The sequence below is a fragment of the Ochotona curzoniae genome, unplaced genomic scaffold (assembly GCF_017591425.1).
Source record: "Ochotona curzoniae isolate NIBS_2020 unplaced genomic scaffold, NIBS_Ocur_1.0 scaffold_4506, whole genome shotgun sequence".
Classification (NCBI taxonomy): domain Eukaryota; kingdom Metazoa; phylum Chordata; class Mammalia; order Lagomorpha; family Ochotonidae; genus Ochotona; species Ochotona curzoniae.
In genome coordinates this window covers 68110706-68134513 of record NW_024467119.1, presented here as the reverse complement: position 1 = coordinate 68134513, position 23808 = coordinate 68110706, and the positions used below count along the sequence as shown (strand labels likewise).

The 23808-nt window shown below is 42.0% G+C and overlaps 1 protein-coding gene and 1 long non-coding RNA gene across 2 annotated transcripts in view; both read left to right on the top strand.

The window, feature by feature from the left end:
• The window catches only part of MAML3 (mastermind like transcriptional coactivator 3), a 433325-nt gene that overhangs the window by 255229 nt on the left and 154288 nt on the right, over window positions 1-23808 (top strand). The window contains exon 2 of the mRNA XM_040967043.1: window positions 3756-5321. Within this exon, the coding sequence (XP_040822977.1) occupies window positions 3756-5321 (1566 nt within the window). The remainder of the gene's footprint in view (window positions 1-3755; window positions 5322-23808) is intronic.
• LOC121147231 lies at window positions 10401-23185 on the top strand. The gene is made up of 3 exons (XR_005882354.1): window positions 10401-12937; window positions 15103-15105; window positions 23173-23185. It is a non-coding gene; the product is annotated as an uncharacterized LOC121147231 (long non-coding RNA).

Sequence of the window (23808 nt, the reverse complement as noted above, 5' to 3'; positions counted from 1 at the left end):
TTAATTGCTTCATAATAGCAACACACTGGTACTGTACACTGCCCTGCGCAAAACACAGTAAAGTTTCAAAGATTGAAATGGTCCTTTAAAAGGCTGTCGTTCTCTAGGATTTCGAATTTAGGCTACAGTCCTTGTTTCCGTGTAGCTCACTGGGTTTGTGGCATGGTTGCACCTGTAAGTAGATTGCAACATAAGAATGGCCATTGAGCCCAAGCGGTGAATAGATGAAGTGTTTGGTGGCATGTGGCACATAATTACCAAAGTCCCTCCCTGCAATGCAATGCCACTGATGTAGGCTACAGTGTCCTTTTCTCAGTTGTGCTGCTCCAATTCCTGAGTAGGATACCCCACTGAGACCTGTTGCATCTCTTTGGACATGTCCTTGGTATTCAAGCACTGTGAGCCTGAAGCAGGAGTTGGCGCATGGATGGGTTTCCCAGGGAAGGTACTAGCACGGCTCAGATCTGAGAGAAACAGCATGGCTTTTTTTGGAGGGATATCATTGCTTCTGAAAGTGCCTAGGACCCCAAACCTCATTTTCTTTTGTCGCCAACGTTGTGATGTTTGTGTATGTTTGGAGCTGTGTTCAAGCTTATGCCATCCCTACAATCAGAGCTGGTTTTCTGGTTTGTTCAATAAGCAAGGTTGCTCCCTAGTAGTGTCTGCTTAATAAGCTAGATGGAATCAATATTTTATTTGAAATGAGATTGCAGTGTGTCTGGTTAGGGTCTTGCTTTCAGCATGTCAGGGACCTCTACCAGTAGAGACTGGAGACAGGGTATGATCATCAGAAATACAAGACTTAAGAACCAAGGTTACACTCATTCCTTTTCATTTTTAAATGGAACTCTCTATTTTATGAGAAGCCACCCAGAAGTAAAATGACCCCCTCTAAAATTCACTAGGTCATCTCTAAACAGGGCCTCCTCTCAAGCTGCAGCAATTCCATCTGTGACAGGCTTCCACCCCACCCTCCCACTGCTTCTACAACGTCCAGCAACTTTGCCAAAGAGTCCTGAACAGAAAGACTTGCTCTTTTTTCTCCCTCCCTGCATGTGCCACACCACCCTTATCTTTGTGGTGCTGCTGGCATCCCTCCCATCCCAGACTGGTGTCCCATTGTCACTCAACAGGCTCTCCCCAGTGCCTCTGATAACTAAAATCACAGGCACTGACTCTTGGTGGCATCCAGATGAATTAGTTGTCTACTAAACAAATACCTGGAATTAGCAGACCTTTCTTAACTGGGCTCCCTAAATGCATCTGCTTAAGTGGTTATAACACTCCAAGGAAACAGCTCCACTACTCCCATGAGTGGGAGTGTAAAGTGGAATGGCCAGATCAGGCATTCTTCATGGGCAGGGAGGCTGACTCAAACTCATCTCTCTCAGCCCCTGGGAATTTGGCCATAGAGTCATTCATTTACCTTGGTATTATTTATCAGCCACTGCTATAACTAACCCACTGGGTACAGCCTGCATATACGCAGAAAGCAAGTCAAAAAAGATCCCCAATATATTGGTGTGTTTGGTGGTGGTGGGAGTTGAATGGATATAACATAAAATTTCCTAGAGTAATTGAAGGCTGAGAAGTTAACCCCCAAAATAAGCAACTACTAGCCAGGGGCCAGGGAGTCATGAGGCAGAAGTATTTCATAAGACAGGAAAACAGCATCCTGGAGCAGGAGGAAGCTTGACAGATAAGGAACTGGAAGAGATTTTGGAAAATTGCTACAAAGTGTATTATGCAGGAGGGAATGCAAAGGGGATGCTAAATAGAGAGGTAAAAAGATGCACTTGGAAAGATGAACAGGAGTCAGGTGGGGCTGGCAGGAGCCAGGGTGGGATTGGCCAAGATTATTGGAAGGCACTACATGGCTACCAACTGAAAAGGCAATGAAATTTTTGGAAAATTTCTTGTCAAGAAAGGCAAAAGACTGAGAACTGCAGCGAATAAAAAAGTGGATGACAGAGTAAGTAGAGCAATCATGTAAAAGACTGGTGCTACAATCTAGCAAGAGATTATGGTGTCCTGGCCTGGGAGAGGGACAGTAAGGTGGGAGGTGAGTGAGTACGGAAGAGGGATGCTTTGGAGGCAAAATCTGTAGAATCTGGTGAGCGATGCTGTAGGAGGTTGTTAGGCAAGTGCTCTAGGTTCTGACTTGGGTACCTAGGCAGATACTGAAAGGAACAGCAATGGTGAGGATCATGTTTAATGTTGCAGAAGCTGGTATGCTCAGTGTTGAGACATGCTGGGCTTTTGTTGTTCATCAGATACCAGGGAGGAGGGAGCTGAAGTGAGAAAGATTCAACAGAGAGGGTTGGACAGGGCACATTACTTGGGAGGGGTGTTAGTCTAGAGAAGACAGTTGATGCTGTTTCCAAAAAAATGAAAATAGTCTAGAAAGGTAAGTACGGTGAGCAGAAAAGAGATCTTAGGGTAGGAGCATTAAAGGAACCCCATAATTTAGAAGAAAGAACTGGATAGACTAGACAGGCAGAAAGGAGTGTATCCAGAAGAGTGTGATATCACAGAAATTTGCCTTTAGGAGAGAGGATTTCAGAATCAAAATGTGCTGCGAGGTGAAATGAAATGGCAACTGGGAGAAAGTGTGGGACAGACTTAAACCTTACTCCAGTTCTGTGCCATCTAGTAAATGTACCAAAGTCAATATTCTTTTTTTTTTAAAGATTTATTTTTATTATTTTTTTATTGGAAAGGCGGATATACAGAGAGAAGAGACAGAGAGGAAGATCTTCCATCCGATGATTCACTCCCCAAGTGAGCACAACGGCCGATACTATGCCGATCCAAACCCAGGAGACTCTTCCGGGTGCAGGGTCCCAAGGCTTTGGGCCGTCCTCTGCTGCTTTCCTGGGCCACAGGCAGGGAGCTGGAAGGGAAGCGGGGCTGCTGGGTTAGAACCGGCGCCCATATGGGATCCCGGGCGTGCTAGGCGAGGACCTTAACCACTTGCGCCACTGCGCCGGGCCCCCAAAGTCAATATTCTTAAGAGTTTCTCAGTTGCCTTAAACTATGCTAGATTTAACTCTTTGTTTTTCTCAACTAATAGGCAACAAGAAATCAACACAAGTAAGAATGTCATTTATAGGTGTGATACATTTGATCCATGTTTCGTGTCATTTAGAAAATGACAACAAGCAATGTTTCCTTGTTTTCCACCTGTGAAGTACCTCTTAGTCTTATAAGCTCTGCTTTTAGATAGTCTTCCATAGAATTTGAAATGCAGCATTGCCTGAACTTAAAATTAGAAGTTTCATTTCTTTTTTTATGTGTTCTAAACCACTTAGAAGTTGGCTCAAGGGCTGATGCGACACAGTGAGTTAAGCTGCCTCTTGCAACACAGGCATCCCAGATTGAAATGCCAATTCAAACCTTAGCTGTCTGGCTTCCTTTCCAGCTTCCTGTTAATGACTAGGAAAAGCAGATGGGGATGGTCCAAGTACTTGGGATCCTGCCACCAACATGGGAGATTAGGCTGGAGTTCCTGGGTTCTGGCTTTGGCTTAGCCCGACCATGACTGTTGTGGCCCTTTGGGAAGTGAGCCACCAGGTAGAAGATCTCTGTTTCTCCCTCTTTCACTCTTTGTCATGTGTCTGCCACTCTTTTACATAAATGCATAAATCTTAATAACAACAACAACAAACTTGGTTCATAACAATGCGTATTATGATGCTGAAAGAGTCAAATATGACTAGGAAATTTAATTATCCTCTTTCCTGTTTCTTTTTCAGCTACAAGAGACTGTGAAAAGGAAGTTGGAAGGAGCCCGATCACCACTTAATGGAGACCAGCAGAATGGTGCTTGTGATGGGAGTTTTTCTCCAACTAGCAAGCGAATTCGAAAGGACATTCCTGCTGGGATGGAAACCATCAACAATTTGCCCAACAGCATGCCACTGCCTTCAGCTTCTCCTCTTCACCAGCTTGACCTGAAGCCTTCTTTGCCTTTGCAGAACAGTGGAACACACAATCCTGGGCTCCTGGAAGATCTAAGCAAGAATGGTAGGCTCCCTGAAATCAAGCTTCCCGTCAATGGCTGCAGTGACCTGGAGGACAGCTTTGCCATCTTGCAGAACAAGGACCTCAAGCAAGAACCTCTAGATGACCCCACTTGCATAGACACATCAGAAACATCTCTTTCCAATCAAAATAAGCTGTTCTCGGACATTAACCTGAATGATCAGGAGTGGCAAGAATTAATAGATGAACTGGCCAACACGGTTCCTGAAGATGACATCCAGGACCTGTTCAATGAGGACTTTGAGGGGAAGAAGGAGCCAGAATTCTCGCAACCAGCCACAGAGACCCCTCTATCCCAGGAGAGTGCGAGCGTGAAGAGTGACCCCTCTCACTCTCCTTTTGCACATGTGTCCATGGGGTCTCCCCAAGCCAGGCCCTCCTCATCTGGTCCTCCCTTCTCCACCGTCACCCCAGCCACCAATTTACCTTCGGTTGCCAGCACTCCTGCAGCATCAAACCCTGACAGCTCACCAGCAAACTGTGCTGTCCAGTCCCCACCAACTCCAAACCAAGCGCACACTCCCGGCCAAGCTCCCCCTCGGCCTGGAAATGGTTATCTCCTTAATCCTGCAGCAGTGACCGTGGCTAGTTCCGGCCCCGTAGCTGTGCCCAGCTCCGACATGTCTCCAGCAGAGCAGCTCAAGCAGATGGCTGCACAGCAGCAGCAGAGGGCCAAACTCATGCAACAGAAGCAGCAGCAGCAGCAACAGCAGCAGCAGCAGCAGCAACAGCAACAGCAACACTCCAATCAGACTTCAAATTGGTCTCCTCTAGGACCTCCATCCAGTCCATATGGCACAGCTTTTACTGCAGAGAAACCAAATAGCCCAATGATGTACCCTCAAGCCTTTAACAACCAAAACCCTATAGTGCCTCCCATGGCAAACAACCTGCAAAAGACAACACTGAATAACTACCTCCCTCAAAATCACATGAATATGATCAGTCAGCAGCCAAATAACTTGGGTACAAACTCCTTAAGCAAACAGCACAATATTCTCACTTATGGCAACACTAAACCTCTGACCCACTTTAATGCAGACTTAAGTCAGAGGATGACCCCACCAATGGCCAACCCCAACAAAAACCCCTTGATGCCCTACATCCAGCAGCAGCAGCAGCAGCCGCCACAGCCACAGCCACAGCAGCCTCCACCACCGCAGCTCCAGGCTCCCAGGGCACACCTGAGTGAGGAGCAGAAACGCATGCTTCTCATGAAGCAGAAAGGAGTGATGAATCAGCCCATGGCTTACACAGCTCTTCCATCCCACGGCCAGGTAAGTGTGAAAATGAGATGCACTTGGAGAAGCAGGCAGTGCATTGCAGGCTGGCACTGCATGATGCTCTGACCCCAGCTGCAGCGGGGTCTAATTACCTGTAGAAACCCTCCTTGTGCTCCCTCGGATACTTGGGAGATTTGCATAATTTTCTCCTTTCTTTTGAGAGATGGGAAAAAATACTAAGGTGGCATGGTAAACTTCCCTGTATGTGATTGCCCAGGAAGCAAACACCTTTTTCCTTTACCAAATAGTATATGAAATTCTCACTCTGCAGGAGTTAGGCTTCAGCAGTCACATGGTAGGTACCACCCTGAGCTCCTTACTCAGGTCGTCCTAGGGGCTTAGGGCTGGAGTAGAAGGCAGCCAGGTGACATCTGAGTCTAACTACAGTGGTTTTACAAGGCCCTGAGCAACCTTCAGCTATCTTAATGAATTATGGATGATAAAAAAATTATTCCTGACATTCACATGTGGACATGTTTGCTGTATCTTCAGAGGATAGGTTTTGGCGCAACCGCTCAATGTTAAACAGCTATTGCTGGAGGAACAAGCATTAGAAGCTGTTGCAATTTCATTATTTTGAGAGTATGATAAAACCTGACCAATTCATTGCCTCAATTTCATGAGAATTTTGTGGGTAATATATCATAATGCTGGATTAAAGACAAAGTTTTCTTTTTGCTATTGTCTTCCCTGCTGATATCCTTTACAGCGAGGGAGGGCCTAGGCTCTCAATTGATGCATAATAAAAAGCAAAAAACAACAACAATAACAACAAAAAATGTTTTAGTGAGTGGTACTGGTTGGAGAGTACTTACCCATGAACTAACATTTTGCTGTCCTCACCCTGGCCAGCAACCAATAGTCAGAGTTCTAACACAGGAGTAGGGAAGAGCAATCTTGTACTGATATTCATGGATGAAGACAGGAGGGTCCATGCTACTGCCAGTTGCTACTCTGTGCTTGTGGAATACCGATGTGGGAATTCTAGGAGATTTTGTGTAAGTCTTCACTTGGGAGACTGACATGTTCAAAACTAGTGGCTGGATGACTGTCTAGTGTCGGATGCCTTGGCTGCAAGGGAGAGCTAAGTAGACAGCTCCTGTTGAGTTTGGAGGCTGTTTGCATCCTACATCACCTTGAATGCCATGCCCCACCCTACTCCCACTCTCCCACCCCTGCCTGAGCTGGATGGATGCTGCAGGGCTGGAGGTGGTGCTGGCCTGCAGAGACAGGCCTCAACTCTATGGCTTCGTTCTTGTCCTTCACAGCCTTCCAACCCCAAAAACCTTGCCGTGGCTTCTTGCCTGCACATGCTAGCTACCTCTAAGGAAACTCTGGATAAATAAGGGTGTAGCTTGATTGACATGAACCTTGAGCAGTGGCTGGCAAAACAACATTACTGAAATGTGGGCTTCTATGTTTTATCTTGGCTTCATTTAAATTTCTCTGTATTATATATGTATGTACATGACTATATGAAAATCCACTGTTTTGTACATCTCCAGATGAAGTTCTGAAGCAGGCAACAAGAGCATCACAACACAGGGATGTATATGGTAGTCTAGATGGATCAGGCAAGCTACCAGAAAACAGTCTCTTGTTAATACAAATTCTGTTTCTACATTCACTGCTTTCACACCAGTTGCAGTGAAATATTCCCCTGAGTCAATAATGCACCCCATCAAACCCCTGCTTCCAACACACACACACACACACACACACACACACACACACATACCCCTCTTACAGAATGTACAAACTTAGGACAAAGTATCTGTCTTTGCTGGAACATGAATATCAAAGCTTCTCATTTTGTGTCTTATGCTTGCCTAACTATGCATGAGTCACTGAAGTCTCAAGTTTTCAAAGGGCTCAGTGAGGTGAAAAAGCAGAAGGGATGGTTTTCTGGATTAAATCTATGCGTTCCTCCCTCCCCTTAATCGTGGGGAATTTTCAGAGTGGACAGAATCTTCCTTTTGGAGGCCTTACTAGAATAATTGCTTCTTAACGTCATAGTCATAAAGAACTTTTAGGGAAAAGCCTGGTTTTTAATGAAATAGTAACTCACCACTGTTTGAAACAAGCTTAAAAACATAGGCATAAACATGCAACTGTGTTTCTGCAAACATGACATTTATTTCATGTTTGTATCTGATGGTGTAGCAGTACTTGCTTAGCTCTCTGCATAGTTAATTACACTCCATGCAAGTAAATTGCACAAATACTAGCATGAACCACAGGTGAGATATGAAATATAATTATGCATTGAGGTTGAATTTTGTTTTCTTCTGTTGCTGGTGAAAATCACTTCATTCTTTGTTGGTTACAAGGATCTTAGTCAATGTTTGGTTTTAATGATTGATCTGAGGACAAAAACCAATAAAGAATAAGAGAATTTTGGACACATTTATTTCAAGGAAATTAACACCCTTAGATGTTTGCTTGTTCAAAACACTTGTGGAAAATGTCATTTCTTCCAGAAATAAATAGAAATTTAAACACTTCCTGAATATATCTCATAAAAGAGAGAATATAAAATAGAAAGTATTTTTTCAAAATGTTACATGTGTTTTATCTAGTAATTCCACTTCTCAAAATTTACATTTTCCTGTAATCAGAGGGTTGAGCAAAAGTTAGGGACATATTGTTACTTATGATGGTGAAAAATCAGAACTGAAATAGGTATTTTAGAAAGCTAATGTATAACTTTTAATATGAAAGAATGATTAATCAAAGAAAATGCTCATTATATAGGTAAAAGAAGCAGTTTATAAATGTTACAGTCCAAATTGTGTTTTTTAATATGGGTAGAAAAATAGCAAGTCAAATGTTAGAATGCAGATTTCTTTTTGGAAAGAAATCATTATTGTATCTCCCCTTACCTCTTACAAGATTTTCTAGATTTCTATCATACATGTGTTAACTCTATCATCCAGATGCTTTCTTAAAGAAATGAAACTACCTATTTAAAAAAAAAAGATATAGTTTTTCTAAGATGCTAGTTTTTAAATAATCTTTCTTAGATTGGCCAATTGGTAATACCATTATTTTCTGTTTCTGTATATGTATTAATTGTGGATACTTGTTGTAGTGAATGTTCTCAAATCTTCAGCATTCACATTTACTTTTATTTTACCACATACCCTTTTCCCCCCTTAACATTTCCTTCTGATTCCTACACGACTAGCTACAGTAGCAACAAGGAAACCATCAATAAAATTTCCACCATTTTAAGTTTTTAGATATTCTCTTTGTGTTTTGTTTTGCTTTGTGTTTTATTTTGTTGCTTTGATCATTTTCCATTCTCTCTCTGTTAATCCCCCCTTCCTCTCTCCCTCCCTCTTTCTCTGTGTGTATCATTGTTGAGCATTTTGTTATTGGACTTCCAGATTGCTAATTTTGTAAATATGCTTCTATGATGAATGAGAATTTAACCTGGGTTGTGTCTACCTATTGCCTTTTGATAGCCCTGATGTTCCTTTACAAAAGGATCAATCTCTTTATTCTTGCCCCCTCTCAATTTGGGCTAATTTCGGCATAGGGCCTCATATTTTTCTGAAGCACAGAGATGTTGAATAAATAGTTTTATGGCAGTTGTCACAATTTGAGCCAAAAGTACGTTTAAGTTGATTGCCAGTGCCAATGGGGAAAACATTAGCATAGTCCACACAGAGCTGCTTTTGAGATCAAATGGAAAAACTGGAAAGGCAGGTCTACAACGGCTCCTTTGATAACAGATGATTTAAGGGGACCTTGGTGGAACAGTGAGATTACTGGGCAGGCTGACTCAACCCCTGGGTGTGACAAACAATAATGGAACAACTAGGGAAAAAATAACCCCAAAACCAATAACTGCCTTTTGGGTCAAGGCATGTCATAGGCCTACCTTCCGATAGCCCAAGAATAATTCCTAAGTGGAAGAGTGAATGTGAAAAATCTCCACGACATGATGCACAGAAGGAGATAAATCGGAGATTACTGTGTTGTTCTTTACGTAAGGGTTTTGTGTGTTTGGCTGTGTCTACCATACTAATGAGATAGATATAGCTATAGATACATACACAGAGGTAGATATAGATACTGATATATAGAAAAGCATTTTTACAAACTGCTTTCCCTTTCCAGTTTCATTTTTCCAAGATGTGTGAGGTGTCCTGTGTGGCACATTAGAAGCATTTTAGCCATAAAAATTGCAGAAAGAACAAAACTCCAGTATTCATAACCATCATAGAAGTCCGTTTTGAAGATATGTTTTCCTTAACTTTAAGGACCTTGCATCCCTCTGCTCAGCTTCTTCAAGATATATATTGTTTACTTTATCCTAGTAATGCATGCATATCTTTCAGAAAGTCAAGTAGTGCTGCAGGGTTCATGATGAGAAGCAGCAGTGCTGTGCTTTGCTTAGTCTGTTTATAACTTCTGCTTCCCAAAGGCAACCACTTCAATTCATTAAGTTGTCTGCCCATTTATCCTAATAAATGGTTGTCTCTCGATTTTTCAGTGATTTGATTCTGCAGGATGAGAATTTTACTCCCACACATATGCAATTTACCCCACCCCAACACAGTCTCCTTTTACTTCTTTCCCAATACTTTTAAGCAAAAAAAAAAAAAAATCAATAACACAAATTGTGATTTAAGAAGTATTCCCTATTTACCTAGCTAATTTTGCATAGTGCCTCTTCGTTCAGTGTCACAGGATGCCATGATTGTGGTTCCTGTACAACTTCTTGGTTTTTTTTTTTTTAGGATTCGTAATTTCTTTTGCTATTTTTCTTTCCTTTTTCTTATCCCTGCATTTCCTTCCTTTCCCTTTTTTCTCACCTGCTTTGGTGTCTTTGTAGAATGCTTCTGTGCTCCCCGACATTTGCCTGCTTCTAACACCTGCTTTCTTGCCCTATTCCTTAACTGACATCTTGAAGCTGCCCTTTGCCATCATTTCTGAATGGCTTTTCCACCCTCTTGTGCTACATTAGCTGATTTCAAGATCCCTCCCTCCTTCTTTGATTATGCCCTCACATTGATGGAACACATCTTCATGGTTTCTTGTGAAAGAATACATGAGAGATTTGCTTTCTAGACTCATTTTGTGAATGGTTCTAACATTACATTTGATTGATTATTTATATGATGCAGAATTAAAGTTGAGAAAATATATCCAGTTAGAATTTTGCAGACATTTCTTCTTAAACCACTGATTTTCCTACTATTGAAAAGGTCAGTGATGCTTGGATCCTGCATCCTACATGTGTAATTCATGGATTCACATCTGCTCTTTATCCCTGAAATTTTATCTTGAAGCAGCTCTTTTGCATTCACATAGTGAATGTAGTACTGTAACTTTTAAATGTATATCCTTTAAGATCTGTTTTATGTTTTGGCATTCTTCTCTTGATCATTTATTTTTTTCCCTTTTCTCCTTGTTCAATTTTCTAGAACTTCTATTCATATGAAGTCCCTTGTATTATGATCTAATTTTCCCCTATTTTCTATTTTCTTAACCATTTTCCTATTGTTCTACATTGTTTGATATTTCCTTCATTTTGTCCCCCAGACTTGATACTAGATATTTCCTTTTATTGATCATATTTAATTTCTGCAGGCTCTTTCTTATACTCTGACTTGCCAATCTAAGGATATTAATGATCATTTTCGGTTGTCTGTTCGCACTCCCTGATTTGCCTCTATTTTTCCTAAGTACCCTTCTATTCATGTTTCTCTTGTTCTCTTTTCTTTTATACTAGAAGCTGTTCTCTGCTCTGCTTTGGCAAGAGTGAGACACAATAAAGCTGGCTAGTTGCTGTATGTTCATAGAGAAGGCTGTAAATGTGATGCTTACTGTAAGGTGACTAGGTGACGGGGTTAGCGTCTGACCATTGCACTGGGTCACTTCCTGCAGATTGTTATGCCTTGGTCAGCCAGAACAGACCCTCCCAGGCTCATTGCTGAGGGTGGTAAATCTGGGTGCTAGTTTCTGGACTTGAGCAGGGGCAAGGAGCTAGCTGATGGTGATGAAGATGAGAGATGTCTCCGTGTAGACTATGTAGACTTTCATTTGATCTCCTTGTTGTGCTGTGAATTCTCTACTTGCCTCTGTCAGACCCGTGCCTTGGTCCATTTTCTGTTGCTCAGGTACCTGAGGCTGAGCAGATTGTGAAGAACAGAAGTGTACTTTAGTTTCTCAGTTCTGGTGCCTGCTTATACTCTGGTGAGGGCTCCATGGTCCATGGCATCATCACAGTGGTGGTGCATGAATGCAAGAAGAGGGCACCTGGCTGGACAGGAAGCCAGACACAAAAGTGCAGGGGCCAGACATACTCATTATTCTAATAAGAACAAACGTTCTGCCTCACTCTTTCCCAAAGGCAGCATCCCCAATGACCTACTTCCCGCGCATGAGGACCCCTGTTAAAGCTTTTATCACGCCCCTCATCACCACAGTGTGCAGCAAAGTTATTCAGCACAGGAACCCTTGTAAGACAAGCTACATCCTTACTGTAGCAGCAGCCTGGGAACCAGGAATTTAGACTGGTGACTCCTCTCTCCAAAGTAATGCACCTTCATTTCTTCACTCTGGGAAGGGTGTCAGCCACATCTCTTCATTCCACGGGACCTCAGGATGCCTCTGAGGCCAAAGTCACCAAAGTGCTTAAGACATTCTTCAGCTTAAACCACTTTGTGTGGATAGTTGGCTTCCCTTCTACGGGAATATCTGACTTTCTTTAGCTGCTAGTTCATTGACCACTTAGCCATTTCATTTTTTTTCTTCCAAAATTCTGTTGACATCACTTGATTGCTGTTACCACCTCCCATTTTTGTTCTTGAATGTTTCCATTATTTTCATTCCTTTCTTTCTGTTGTCCAGAGAGATTGGAAAAAGCCAAGATCAGTGTGGGCATTCACTCTACTAGTGGCCCCTGGAATAACTCAGCACTTTCCTGTTTGAATATTGAATGTTATCCAATGTTAAAATGTTTCTCTCACAGAAAATTCCACATTATTTGTTTATAAGACTTGGAACTTTAACACGGCAGATTTCAAAAACCTAAAGTATTATGTTAACATAAAGTATACAAAGGTCAAATGCATGTATTCAAAAGGACTGAAGTGTCAACATGATCATCATACTATTTGAGAACAAGAACTTGTGATTAAAGCCATTGATTCGTTTTCAGAATTTTGAAAATATTGACTAACTTCAAGGACTATAAAACAGTTTAGGTTCTATGACCCTGACTAAGCCGATCGTATCTGGCAACTCAGGTACAAGGTAAAATATTGATGGAACACTCATCACTGATGGAATGCAATCCCTCCCAGCCCAGGGAAATCAGTGGGCAGAAGAACTCCAGAAGTCCAGATAATAAATGAAATGTCCCTGCTGATAGGTAAAATAAATCATTTCCATGCGCATCCTGGCCTGTGTGGAAAATCCCGATTGATATTTCACTGCAGTCTTACAAATGCAAAGATTGTATTTCTAAGAGAAAATAACCTAAGTGAAAATGAAAAGTTTGAGGAAAGGAATTAGTTTTCTAATGGTATTGGGGGATAAAGGGAGGATTTTAATTGGAGCCCAATGAGAATTCTCTAAAAAGGATCTGTGTGTGTGTATTTTCTTTTTTCAGACAAGAACATTCTTGTTTACTAAGAAAGCTTATAACCCATCAGATAGTGGTTCTGAAACATTTATGGGCCAAAGAACCACCTGGGGAAAACGTTCAAGATGCAGGTAATCAGAATCCACTGCTAAATCCCTAGGTCTCGGATGAGGCCTGGGAATGTGCACTTCGATAAGCAGCACCACCCTCCACCCCCATACAAAAACACTAACACTGCTGTTTTCTGATAGAGAAATAGCACATAATACCAAACTGCAGCTAAAGCAGCCCACGAATGCTAAATACTTGTATCTGCTTAAATATGGCTATTACAGTACTGTTGATTTCCTTAGTAGGATAAAGCAGTACGTCATCCCACCTGCTCCCTGTCCTGCTAGCATGACAAGGGGTGGGCTGGCCCTTGTCTCTGCAGAAGATTGGTTGATCCGATTTCCTTCGCAGGACCCATAAAGGTAGTGCCTGTGTGTGTTGAGCTGCTCCCTCAAGGTCTGTAGAAGAGACTGCAGTGGAATGGGCAGTGTGTGCAACAAAGGCACCACAAGGCTTATCAGAGCAAGGCTGCCCTCTGTTAGTCAACAGGGTGACAGCTCACCATGTTCTGTGTTCTGATACATAGTTACCCTTAGAATGTGCCAGTGTTCCTGGGCTTTGAGGCCTTGCCTCAATCAGAGGCCCAGTTTCATTCCACTTCCCAAGTTGTCCTTTTCCCCCCTCTTTTCAAGGTGCCTTATCCTACACCCAGGGCCCCACTCAATGCTGTCTGGGGCTTCGTTCACCAGGAAGAGGGAGGGCCCAGCTCTCTCTTGTTTCCTGGCAGGAGTCTAAGGGTCTGACCAAATAAGGGAGTTGTGAAACTCAACCAGTCATGCTGCCATGTGTATTCAATCCTAGGATTCTGAATATTTAGCTCAAAGAGAGATACCAAAAAACAGAGAGGGTCTAGCAAGGGACAGCGTAGTCAAAAAGATAAGAAGTCCATATAAGGCAGCCCAAGGTAAGAGCCTCCCTATTAAATTCTACATTGAGGATCACTCAGCTGAGAGAAGGGAGAGGGACTGTACAGCCCAGATAGATCAAAGTAACTACCCAAGGGGAAGTAAGTTTGAGGACAGACCAGAATGAGTAAGAAACAGATGGACAGAGGTGGGAGAAACCCTCTGCTGGAGGCAGAGGATTGCTCCCAAAAGCCAGCAATTCAGATTCCAGCCTGTCTGGAGGGGAGGCCCTGGCCAGAGAAGAATGCAATGAGATTTGAATAGAACAATGAAGGTACTTTCTACTGTTTCAAGTGGGAGACAGGAGGAATCTCTATCTGGATGTGGCAATTAAAATGTAAGGGAGAAACAGGGAGAAGGGCATTGAGAGAAAGAAGTAAAGAACTTGGCGACTGTGTAACAAGATGAAAGGGAACAGAATCAACCATTGTGGTCATGAGTTTGACTATTAGGATGGTATAACAGACTCTGAAGTGATCAAATCTTACGTTCAGTTGGAAGCAATTCAAACACTTGTTTATGCAACTTATTATTTATCTTATTTTTTTGATTGATAGATCCCAACTGTTGAAGTATTGTTTCACACTCAGAAAAAGATATGAAAAAGTTCCTGGTTAAGTTTTTAAAGTTTCTGCCAGGCACACACATTTGACACTGAGTTAAGACGCTGCCTGGGGCTCACACATCCCATATCAGAATGCCTGGGTTGGAGTCCTGGTTCCACTCACAATTCCAGCTTTCTGCTCAGCACATCCTGGGAGGAAGCAGGTGATGGCGCAAGCCTGTAGGTCTCTGTCCACATTGGAGGTCCAGATTCCATTCTGGGTTCCCATCCTTGGCCTGACTAGCCCTGGCTCTCTTGTGCTCATTTGAGGGAGTAACTCAGCAGATAGAAGATCTTTTTCTCTGTCTTTCAGAAAAAATAAAAATTTAAACAAGAAATTTCGAACAGTTTAAAAATAACAAATTTTATGCTACACCAAACCACCATTAATCTGCCAATAACTACCTGTGTCCCTAAGTATTTATATTTCAACAAATTCATGTTATTTCTGTTATTAACAGGCTATATCTGTAGCAGGCTCTTTGTGCTTAATGTTTTTACTGTAACGGTTTACTTACTTATGTTTTATCTCTTTGGAGAGTGTCATCTCTTAAGATGGTCCTTATTTAAGTTTATGAGCGGAACACAGCCTAAGACCTATTATATCATCATTCATTAACCATATATAACAATCCTGGGCTTTCCTAGAGATTATAGAACTCTTTGGGAAAGAAAAGAACAAGCCTTTCCTATATAAAGGTCTTCTATTATATCTTGGTTCTTGGGCAAATTTCTACAGAATCAGCCTTCTTCATGACACCAAATGGTTGGCATCAAAGCAAGCTTATAAAGAATCAAAATGCTCCTCTTGCTAGTTGGATTTATAGTACATTGTCATGACTGCTGAATGTGATATGTAATTTACCTATGCATTTTGACTTAGCAGTAGGGACCCCAAATAGTAGCCAAACAATTAACTCCCATTTATTGAAATTGTGATTTTCCTAGGAGTTTTAGAAACATATCTGTGTTCTCTAATTGCTTTTTGATCTGAAATTTCGGGGCTTCTGTCTGCACTGGGATCTAGCTGGTTCATACAAAGCATGTTCTAATGGGCTTGGTGCCAAGCTGAAGTTTGCCAGCAGTGCAAGAAAAAAGATTATCTCTGGGCACAAAGAACAGTCTACTTCAGGTACCTGCTCTGATCATACGAACTCCTGACCAGCCTTCCAGGTACCTGCTGTGTGAGGTCAGTCCCTTGTGTGCCCTCCTGTGGACCCCATTGTGCTGTGCACACCCTGCACAGCCATGGATAGCATCCCTGAGTCCACATGGATGTTCCCTACCAAGCTCTGAGCACAGAGCAGAGAGTCAGCTTTTGATTCGGCGCATTAAGAATGATCAGATGTGTTGCTGAGTGGCACGGAATGCTCTTGCCACAGCAAGTGCAGGCCTGTCTTGGGAAGTTTTGGGGCTGAATGGTGATTGAAGGCCCTGGAATGCAAGACGGTTCACATTTAAATGTAGAATTGCATTCATGGCCGATCATGCTAGTTTCAATATCACCCATTAGTATGATTTTCATTAGCATGGCAGAAAAAGCCCAGAGACGAGACTCGTAAAATCATTTAACATTTGCAAGCAGTGACAGGTTTAGATGTTCCATGCTCTACAGCAGGACCATCTAATAAAAATACAACACAGGCTCCAAGGGTAAACCATGCAATTCTTGATATTTTTGTTGGCTGTGGTATGAAAGGCAAAAAGAAACTAATGAAGTTAATTTCAGTATTTTTGGTTGAATCCAACATATTAAACTTAGTGTCAGTATGTAATCAATAAGATCACTAATGGGTATTTTACATTCTTTTCTTCAGACCAACTGTTTGAGTTCTGAGTGCCTTTTAGACTCAGCCTGGCTCAGTTGGAAGAGCCATGCTTTAAGTGCCCAAGAACCCCATGTGGCCAGCAGCTACTGTGTTAGACAGTGCAATCTGCACACAAGCAAAAACTTTGCTGTATGATCAAGCAGGATGAGGAAGAAGTGAAGTAAAGTGATGTTTGCTCTTTGTGAGTCTCAGATTTTCTACAGCACCTTTGAAATGCTATGTTATTCTATACTGGACAGGTACTTGGGGGTTTCCTTGTCTCCTCCAGGGACCCTCCCCTGTGGGCACCTGGACACCCAGTTACTTTGATGCTCGTGTTACTAGCATTCACCTAGTATTCTTGGGCCACTGTCTACAGTGCCTCTCACATCCATATGTGCATGCTGTAGCCCCTGCTTCTCCAGAGAAAGCAATGCTTGCACACATCCCCTCTCTGTCATCAACATGTAGCTTTTGTGAGCAGCAGCTTTGGAGCTGCACCAGCATCCCGCGGCGAGGTCAGGAGCACCTGACCCCCTATTAATGCGTCAATGAGAGTGGCTGGTGCTCTGGGCTTGTTTTCTAAGGTTTTGATGAGCTTCATTAATTATGTTGAGAAAGAAAGGTGTGCAGCTGCAGAGGCGCCCACTTAGCTCCACGTGAACATGAATAATTGGACGGTTGGCAGGTGTTAAATTGGCGATCTAGCGAGAGAAACTCGTGGGTAAACACAATTGCCCCCAAACACCTCGATGCAACCATGGTCCTCTACTTGTGCACGACTCGTGCCACTTCCATCTTCCCTTGCCTTGCCCTCACCGACTGTCTGGCTGTGACACTGTATGAGGTCACTTGGTTGGGAGGTGGTGGAGTGTGGAACAGTAGGAGTTCTGACATCAGCAATTCATTACTTACAGGGCTTTGGGTGGGTTACATAACCTCTGTGACTTGTAGGTTTTCCCATAGAAAATGGGCATGATCTTAAAAAGATTGGTAGGACAATTCTGTGTGGAGTCGCTTATATACTTATATAATTACTACTAAAGCCACAGTGTGTAATAAGTTTGTCTTTAAATGAAAACTACTCATCATAGACTCCCTCATTCACACCTTTTAAAGCCTGTAGGAGAATCTAACTGTGCCTGCTTCAGTTTCCCCGCTTCATTCATTCAGCAGACATTGATTGCTCACCTGCAGTGTCCAGGCAATAAACATCGTGAGCTGGAAATACTGCAGAAGAAACATGTTGCATTTATGGGAGGCTCATGAGAGTAGGCACCACAAACATAATGGTATGGGTGTATTAACATCCTCTTTTCAATGCCAACTCTTAGTTACACTGCTGATTTAAGAAAACGAGCTTGTTTTTTCATCCTAGTTCTAACAAAATTATTCCTCCTACATGCACCTCCATTTAAAATAAAAATCACTAATTTATCATAGCTTAATGAGTAATATGAAAATGGCACCTTTTTCATTTGCTTATGTTAAATGATCTTAAATAAGGAAAACACTTCAAAGATGATCTCACCACTCCCCACCCTGACCTCAGAGGTATCTTTGAGTCAAAAGGCCTTACAATGGCCCAGTTACTAACAGATTCACATTATATGAGAAAAAAAAATCATGTGTCTTTGTTAAACCCTGCAAGTTTAAAAGGAACACGGGGTTTAATTCATCAGGGCATTTGTAACCATTTATCTTAGCTTTTTAAATATGACAAGCTGGCAAACAAACATTCTAAAACTGGGGAAATTATTTCAAGTGATTTTTCTTAAGGTTGGGGGATTTTTTTTAGATTGAAACAGTCCTTTCAGCAAACATGTTGACAGCTTAATTCCAAAATAAAGAAGGACTCTCTTGGAAAATGATTGGATTCGTTATCTATTGCTGTGTTGCAAATAACACCCCAAACTCAGCAGCTTCACACAGCCAATATGTCTCCTCCCACACTCTGCTGGAGGGAGTCCAGGAACAGTATAGCCAAGTGGCTCTGCTGCAGGGGTCCCAAGAGGCTATAGGCAGGTTGTCCCCCAGGGCTGCTGTCATCTGGAAGCCTGATTGGGGCTGGAGGTGGGCTTTGTGGATGACCCACTGTGGCAGCCTCCAGGGGCCTTGATGACATAGCAGTTGGCTCTCCCAGAGTGCGTGACTGTAGAGAGAGCAAGCCGGAAGCCACCGTACCTTTTCCATCTAGTACTGGCACACCCACACCTTCATGACTCCATTCATTAGAAGCCAAGTATTGGGGGTCCAGTCACACTCCATGGGAGGAGAACTGAATTCCTGTTTCTGAAGGGAGTGTCAGAGATGTGCAGACACATCTGTGATGCCATAATTCTCACAAATAGCTGTTAACTTTGGAAAGTGTGGATGGGAGGAGCCAAACTGGCCCTGATGAGCAGATGTGGTTGGGAAAGGAGTGCTGGGTGAGTGGAGGGAGGAAGCTACAAGCTCCAGCTCAACACACCTCTGCTCTCACAGAGCAACCTCAGACCTGGTCCCAGGGCAGAGATGTAGTGGGATCCTCTGGGCATGCTCTCATTTACACTAAGACCTACTTGTTCTTGGTACCCATTTCCATTTCTGCTTCAGAATGCATTCCCTTGCCTTTTTACTTGGAGACTTCTCTTAATCTGTGCTCTCTGTCTTATATAGCTGTCTCCCAGCAAGCAGGACCTGAGGCTGCAGTAGATGCAGCCCACCTCTACCCACACACCTTGGCATTCATTCAGCCTGTCCCGCCATTCCCCTGCTTTCCATTTCACACTTGGGTGCTGCCCTGAGTACCTGAAACTCGCTGTGAGTAAGGCTTTCAGGGGCAGAGCCCTCAGGCCCTGGCCACTGAGTCCTTTCTCCCAGCATGTGTGTCATTTCAGCAAGATGCATGCATACAACTCCCCTACAGCCTTCAGGCCTTTCTTTTCCAGTTCCTTCAAATGTGAATCACCCAGCAACATTTACTGATGACGCAGTTGCATGCAAAGTTGTGTTCTTGTTGCTGTGAGCATCACAAAGCAAGTAAAAACCCTGATCCCTGCTTCTATTAAAAGTTGAATTTGGAAAGACCTAAATAATAATAGCATACAGTATAGTCAACAGAGTGACATGTTGTGCAAGTTAGAATGATCACATTCACAGGTTATTGCTTGTACATCTTTTCATTGAGCAAAACCAGCCAGTTGCTTTCTGGACTCAGTAAGTGCACCTGCCTTGACAAGAACCAGTGTGTGTTTGATTGACTTGGTAGTATTGCACATCTAGGGAAGCAGGCTTTTAGAGCCAAAACAAATAAATAAAACATTTGCCAATCATCTGTAGCCCCCTCCCTTAAAAAAAGATATAGCCTCATTAATGTGATAAATAATTAGGTGCCACTGGTAACTAAAATATAAGAGAAGGATAATTTACGAATGTTCTGACTTTTCTCATTTTCTCAAAGGTTTCAAGCATCAGATTTGATTTACTTTATCCGTAATGGGTGGCTGTTCAGAAGGGGATGAGAGAACTGTGGGCTGTGAAGTGTTGACCAACAACAAAAAGTGCTGGCTGAGGTGTAGCAATAGAAGGGGCCAGGGAGAATGACTTGATGCGGGGAGGAAGCCCCTCCGAGCTTGTTATTAAGATCTCACTTGTGATACAAGAAGTCATGGGTAGTCATTGTGGGTTTCTGAAAAGAGCAGAGTCCTATCTTGATTGTAGTGATTGGCAGGATAGACACCAGGAAACAGCACAAAATAATTAGGACCTGACTGCTTGTGACCATGGAACCAGATCCAAGGAAAAAGACGAGTGTGGTTAAAGTGACCATAGGCAGGAGTCAGAACATGAAAAGAAGGACTGGGGTCAAATCTGGTTAGCAAACTGTGGATCTGCTCTCTGAGGAAAGGCGTGGTTGACAGGGAAAGAAGGAATCCACCAAAGGGGGAAAGTCACCCCAGTATTTGGATTAATTGTCATTTGGGTCATTCAATTGAAGTTCTCTTTCTGTGGAGAAATGAGAATATGAAAATATGAATTTTGGGTTCCTTCACATCTAGATGGTAGTAGAAAACATGAATGGATGAAACAGGTCTCAAATGATGTTGTACTTGAAAATAGGATATATATGTATGTATATATATGTATATATATATATTCCTTATATGTATATATAAGAAATATGTATATATGTATGTATGGAGAGAGACTAGTGTCGGTCTGGAGATGGCTAGAATGAATAACTGAAAAATAATTATTAAATGAATGCTATGGGTATATAATGTGAGTATATACAATGGTCTTCAGATAATGTGTGAAATGTAAATTATAAAAACTGCATACATTTCAAATTATCTTGTAAGAAAATCTGCTTAATTTTCAATCCAAGTTTTTCACAAACTTTTTCAAGTATGATTTTATATATGTGTACATATGAATATATGTGTATGTATATACAGGCATATATTCACATCCATCTATTTGAAAAATGTCTGAAAACCTTTCTGTCATCATTACATTAAGCCTAGTTAATTTCTATTATGGAATTATAAATTTTTTTTCTTTCTCTCTCTGTTTATCTGAATTTCCTGTTTTTCTAGTTGAACATATATTACTGTTTACATGTCTTCATGCAGATAAAGCATTTTAAATCCTTGATGACATGAAAGAGTTGAGTCCGTGCTCCCCATGCAGGGGGCTCAGTTTAGTTCCGGGATCCTAGAGTGAGCCTAGCCCAGTCTTGGCTCTTGTTGGCATTTGGAGATGTAAACCATGGAATGGAGAATCTGTGACTGCCTCTCTTTCTTTACCTCTCTGTTTCTCTAGCTTTGAAATGGGAAGGAAAAGAGGAAGGGAGGGATGGGTAGATGGAAGCAAGAGGGAGGGAGGGAAGAAAGGAAGGAAGGAAGGAAGGAAGGAAGGAAGGAAGGAAGGAAGGAAGGAAGGAAGGAAGGAAGGAAGGAAGGAAGGAAGGAGGGAGGGAAGGAAGGAAGGAAGGAGGGAGGGAGGGAGGGAAGGAAGGAAGGAAGAAAGGAAGGAAGGAAGGAAGGAAGGAAGGAAGGAAGGAAGGAAGGAAGGAAGGAAGGAAGGAAGGAAGAAAGGAAGGAAGGAAGGAAGGAAGGAAGGAAGGAAGGAAGGAAGGAAGGAAGGAGTAGAATTTTCAGGATCAGAACTTGGAATAAGAGAAAGTCATGAAATAATGATCATAAGATGAGTAGACTGAGACCCTAATAGCTATGTGATTGATTTTTAGACTTCCAGTCTAAGAGTAGGAATTTTCTAAAGGTAGAACTTGAAAATATGTATGTCAAAGAGAAAAATGAAAGTATCTTCATCTTCCAGAACCTGAATTAATCCAAAGAACTGATTCTGAACCACAGGAAACTTTGTTCCTATCTCCTCCAGTGTACATTCGGCAACATCTAGAGATGTTTTTCCTGTAACAACCAGAAATAGGAGGGACATTGAGGCTACTACTGGCATCTATTATATGAAAGCCAGAGATCCTGCTGAAACCACTGATTAGACCAGGAAAGACCCTCCAAGCAAAACATTGTCTACTGCAAAATGTCTTCATAGCACTGAGGTTAGGACAGTCTGGTCAAAAGTGAGACTATATAAAAGCCGCCATCCATGGAATGCTCTCAGTGTGCCAAGAACTTGGTGTGGATGCTTTGATTCCTTGTTCAAATGACCTTGAACTAGCCTGGAAATTTAAATTATCTGTTAGAGGCTACACAACAAGTAAGCACTAGAGCTAAAAACCAAAGTGCATGTGAATACAAACTTGAGCTCTTAAATGCTCGACTGTTTTGCCTGCGTGTTGTCAAGCACAGAACAAAATGCACAAGAAACCATTGGAAGAGCACAGACAACTTCTGCTCTTATTTTTTTCTACCTTTGCCAGGACAGTGGATTCTAAGCTTCAGAGTCACTTTTAACTTCTAAAGATGTGATAGGTGGTGAAGCAAATTGCAATACTGTCTTATGCATCTAGCCCTTTAACCTCCCCTCCACCCCATATTTCCCATAATGTTTATTTCTTAACGAATATTCTGTGCTTTTTGTTGGGGTTTGGGAGTGGCATTTGGGTGGTTGTGTAAACAGCTGCTGGTGTATTTCTGCTTTGTAGTCCTATGAGTCATGGAGTAGCAACCTGAACGTGTATGAAAATTAACTGCTAATTCTATTTTGGCAGTGACATCGGCAGATTTTTTTTACACTGTTTTTCTCCAACCTCCTAGATTCTTTTCACTCCTGTCTCTGGATAAAGATTTGTTGTCTGCAGTATCCTACAGTTACCTCAGTCTTGTCATTTTCACTGAGGAGACTGCACGTTAGAAAGCAATAATTGTATTCCTTTTAGAGCATGAACTTCCTGGGGTCTTTAAAAACAAAGATCTTGAACTTCATGGGTCTAATTGATCTGCATATCAACTGGGAAGGAAAGGTAGAGTTCTCCATTATCATGGGCATACACATGTCTTTGCTCCACTGCCCACACTCACCTCTTCATTTCTAGAAATTGGGATTTTTGAAGTATTTGGCCTTAGGGGCAGGCATTGTCGCATAGCAGGTTAAGTTGCCACTTAGGACATCCACATCCACATTCCATAACAGGGTGCCTGTTCTCAGTCCCAGCTACTCTGTTCAGTTTCCTGCTAATACACTCGGGAAAGCAAGAGATAATGCCCTAAGTCCTTGGGTTCCTCCCATCTACATGGGAGGCACGGGTTGAGTCCCTGGCTCCTGACTCAGCCCAACCTCGCCCCAGCTATTGTTGGTATTTCAGAAGAGACTCTGAAGGAAAAGTAACAACTAACTGTGTGTGTGAAAGTGTGTGTGTCTTTCTTCCTCTCTGTCATTCCATGTCACTCCGTTTTTTAATACTTAAATAAACCTAATTTTTAAAAAAGGAATTGTGTTTTAAATACATTAAACTGCTACAGAAATTTGGAACAGAGCAATCAGGGTTTTCAATCCATCTTCTCTTTGCTGTGGCTCCCAGACAAATTTGGGATTAAGATAATTCATTGTAATGGTTGACATGCACAAGAAGCACCATAACACATTCCAGAGGTTCCACCCATTTCTGAGGCTCCCTTTGGATCAGACAAGATTATTTTAAAAAATAAAATGTCAGCATAATAAATAAACTTGGGAAGGAAATTTGGATAAACCAATGCACAGGAGAAGATTTATTTCAGAATTCTTTTCCTGTGATTTGTATTGTGAGTATTGAATTTCTTTTCAATACCAATGTTGCCATTCTTGGGGATGGAGAATTTGTAACCTTTATCCTGTTTTGATTTTTAATGGGAAATTTTACCAATTTATTATTTTTGCACATCCCACTTCTTTAGACATGATACTGTAAAAACAAAATACCACCATATTTCAAGTCAGTCCAATGCTAGAAGTACTGTTCTAGATGACACCATTTCTTTGTTTAGCCTATGGCAGCAAAAATTGT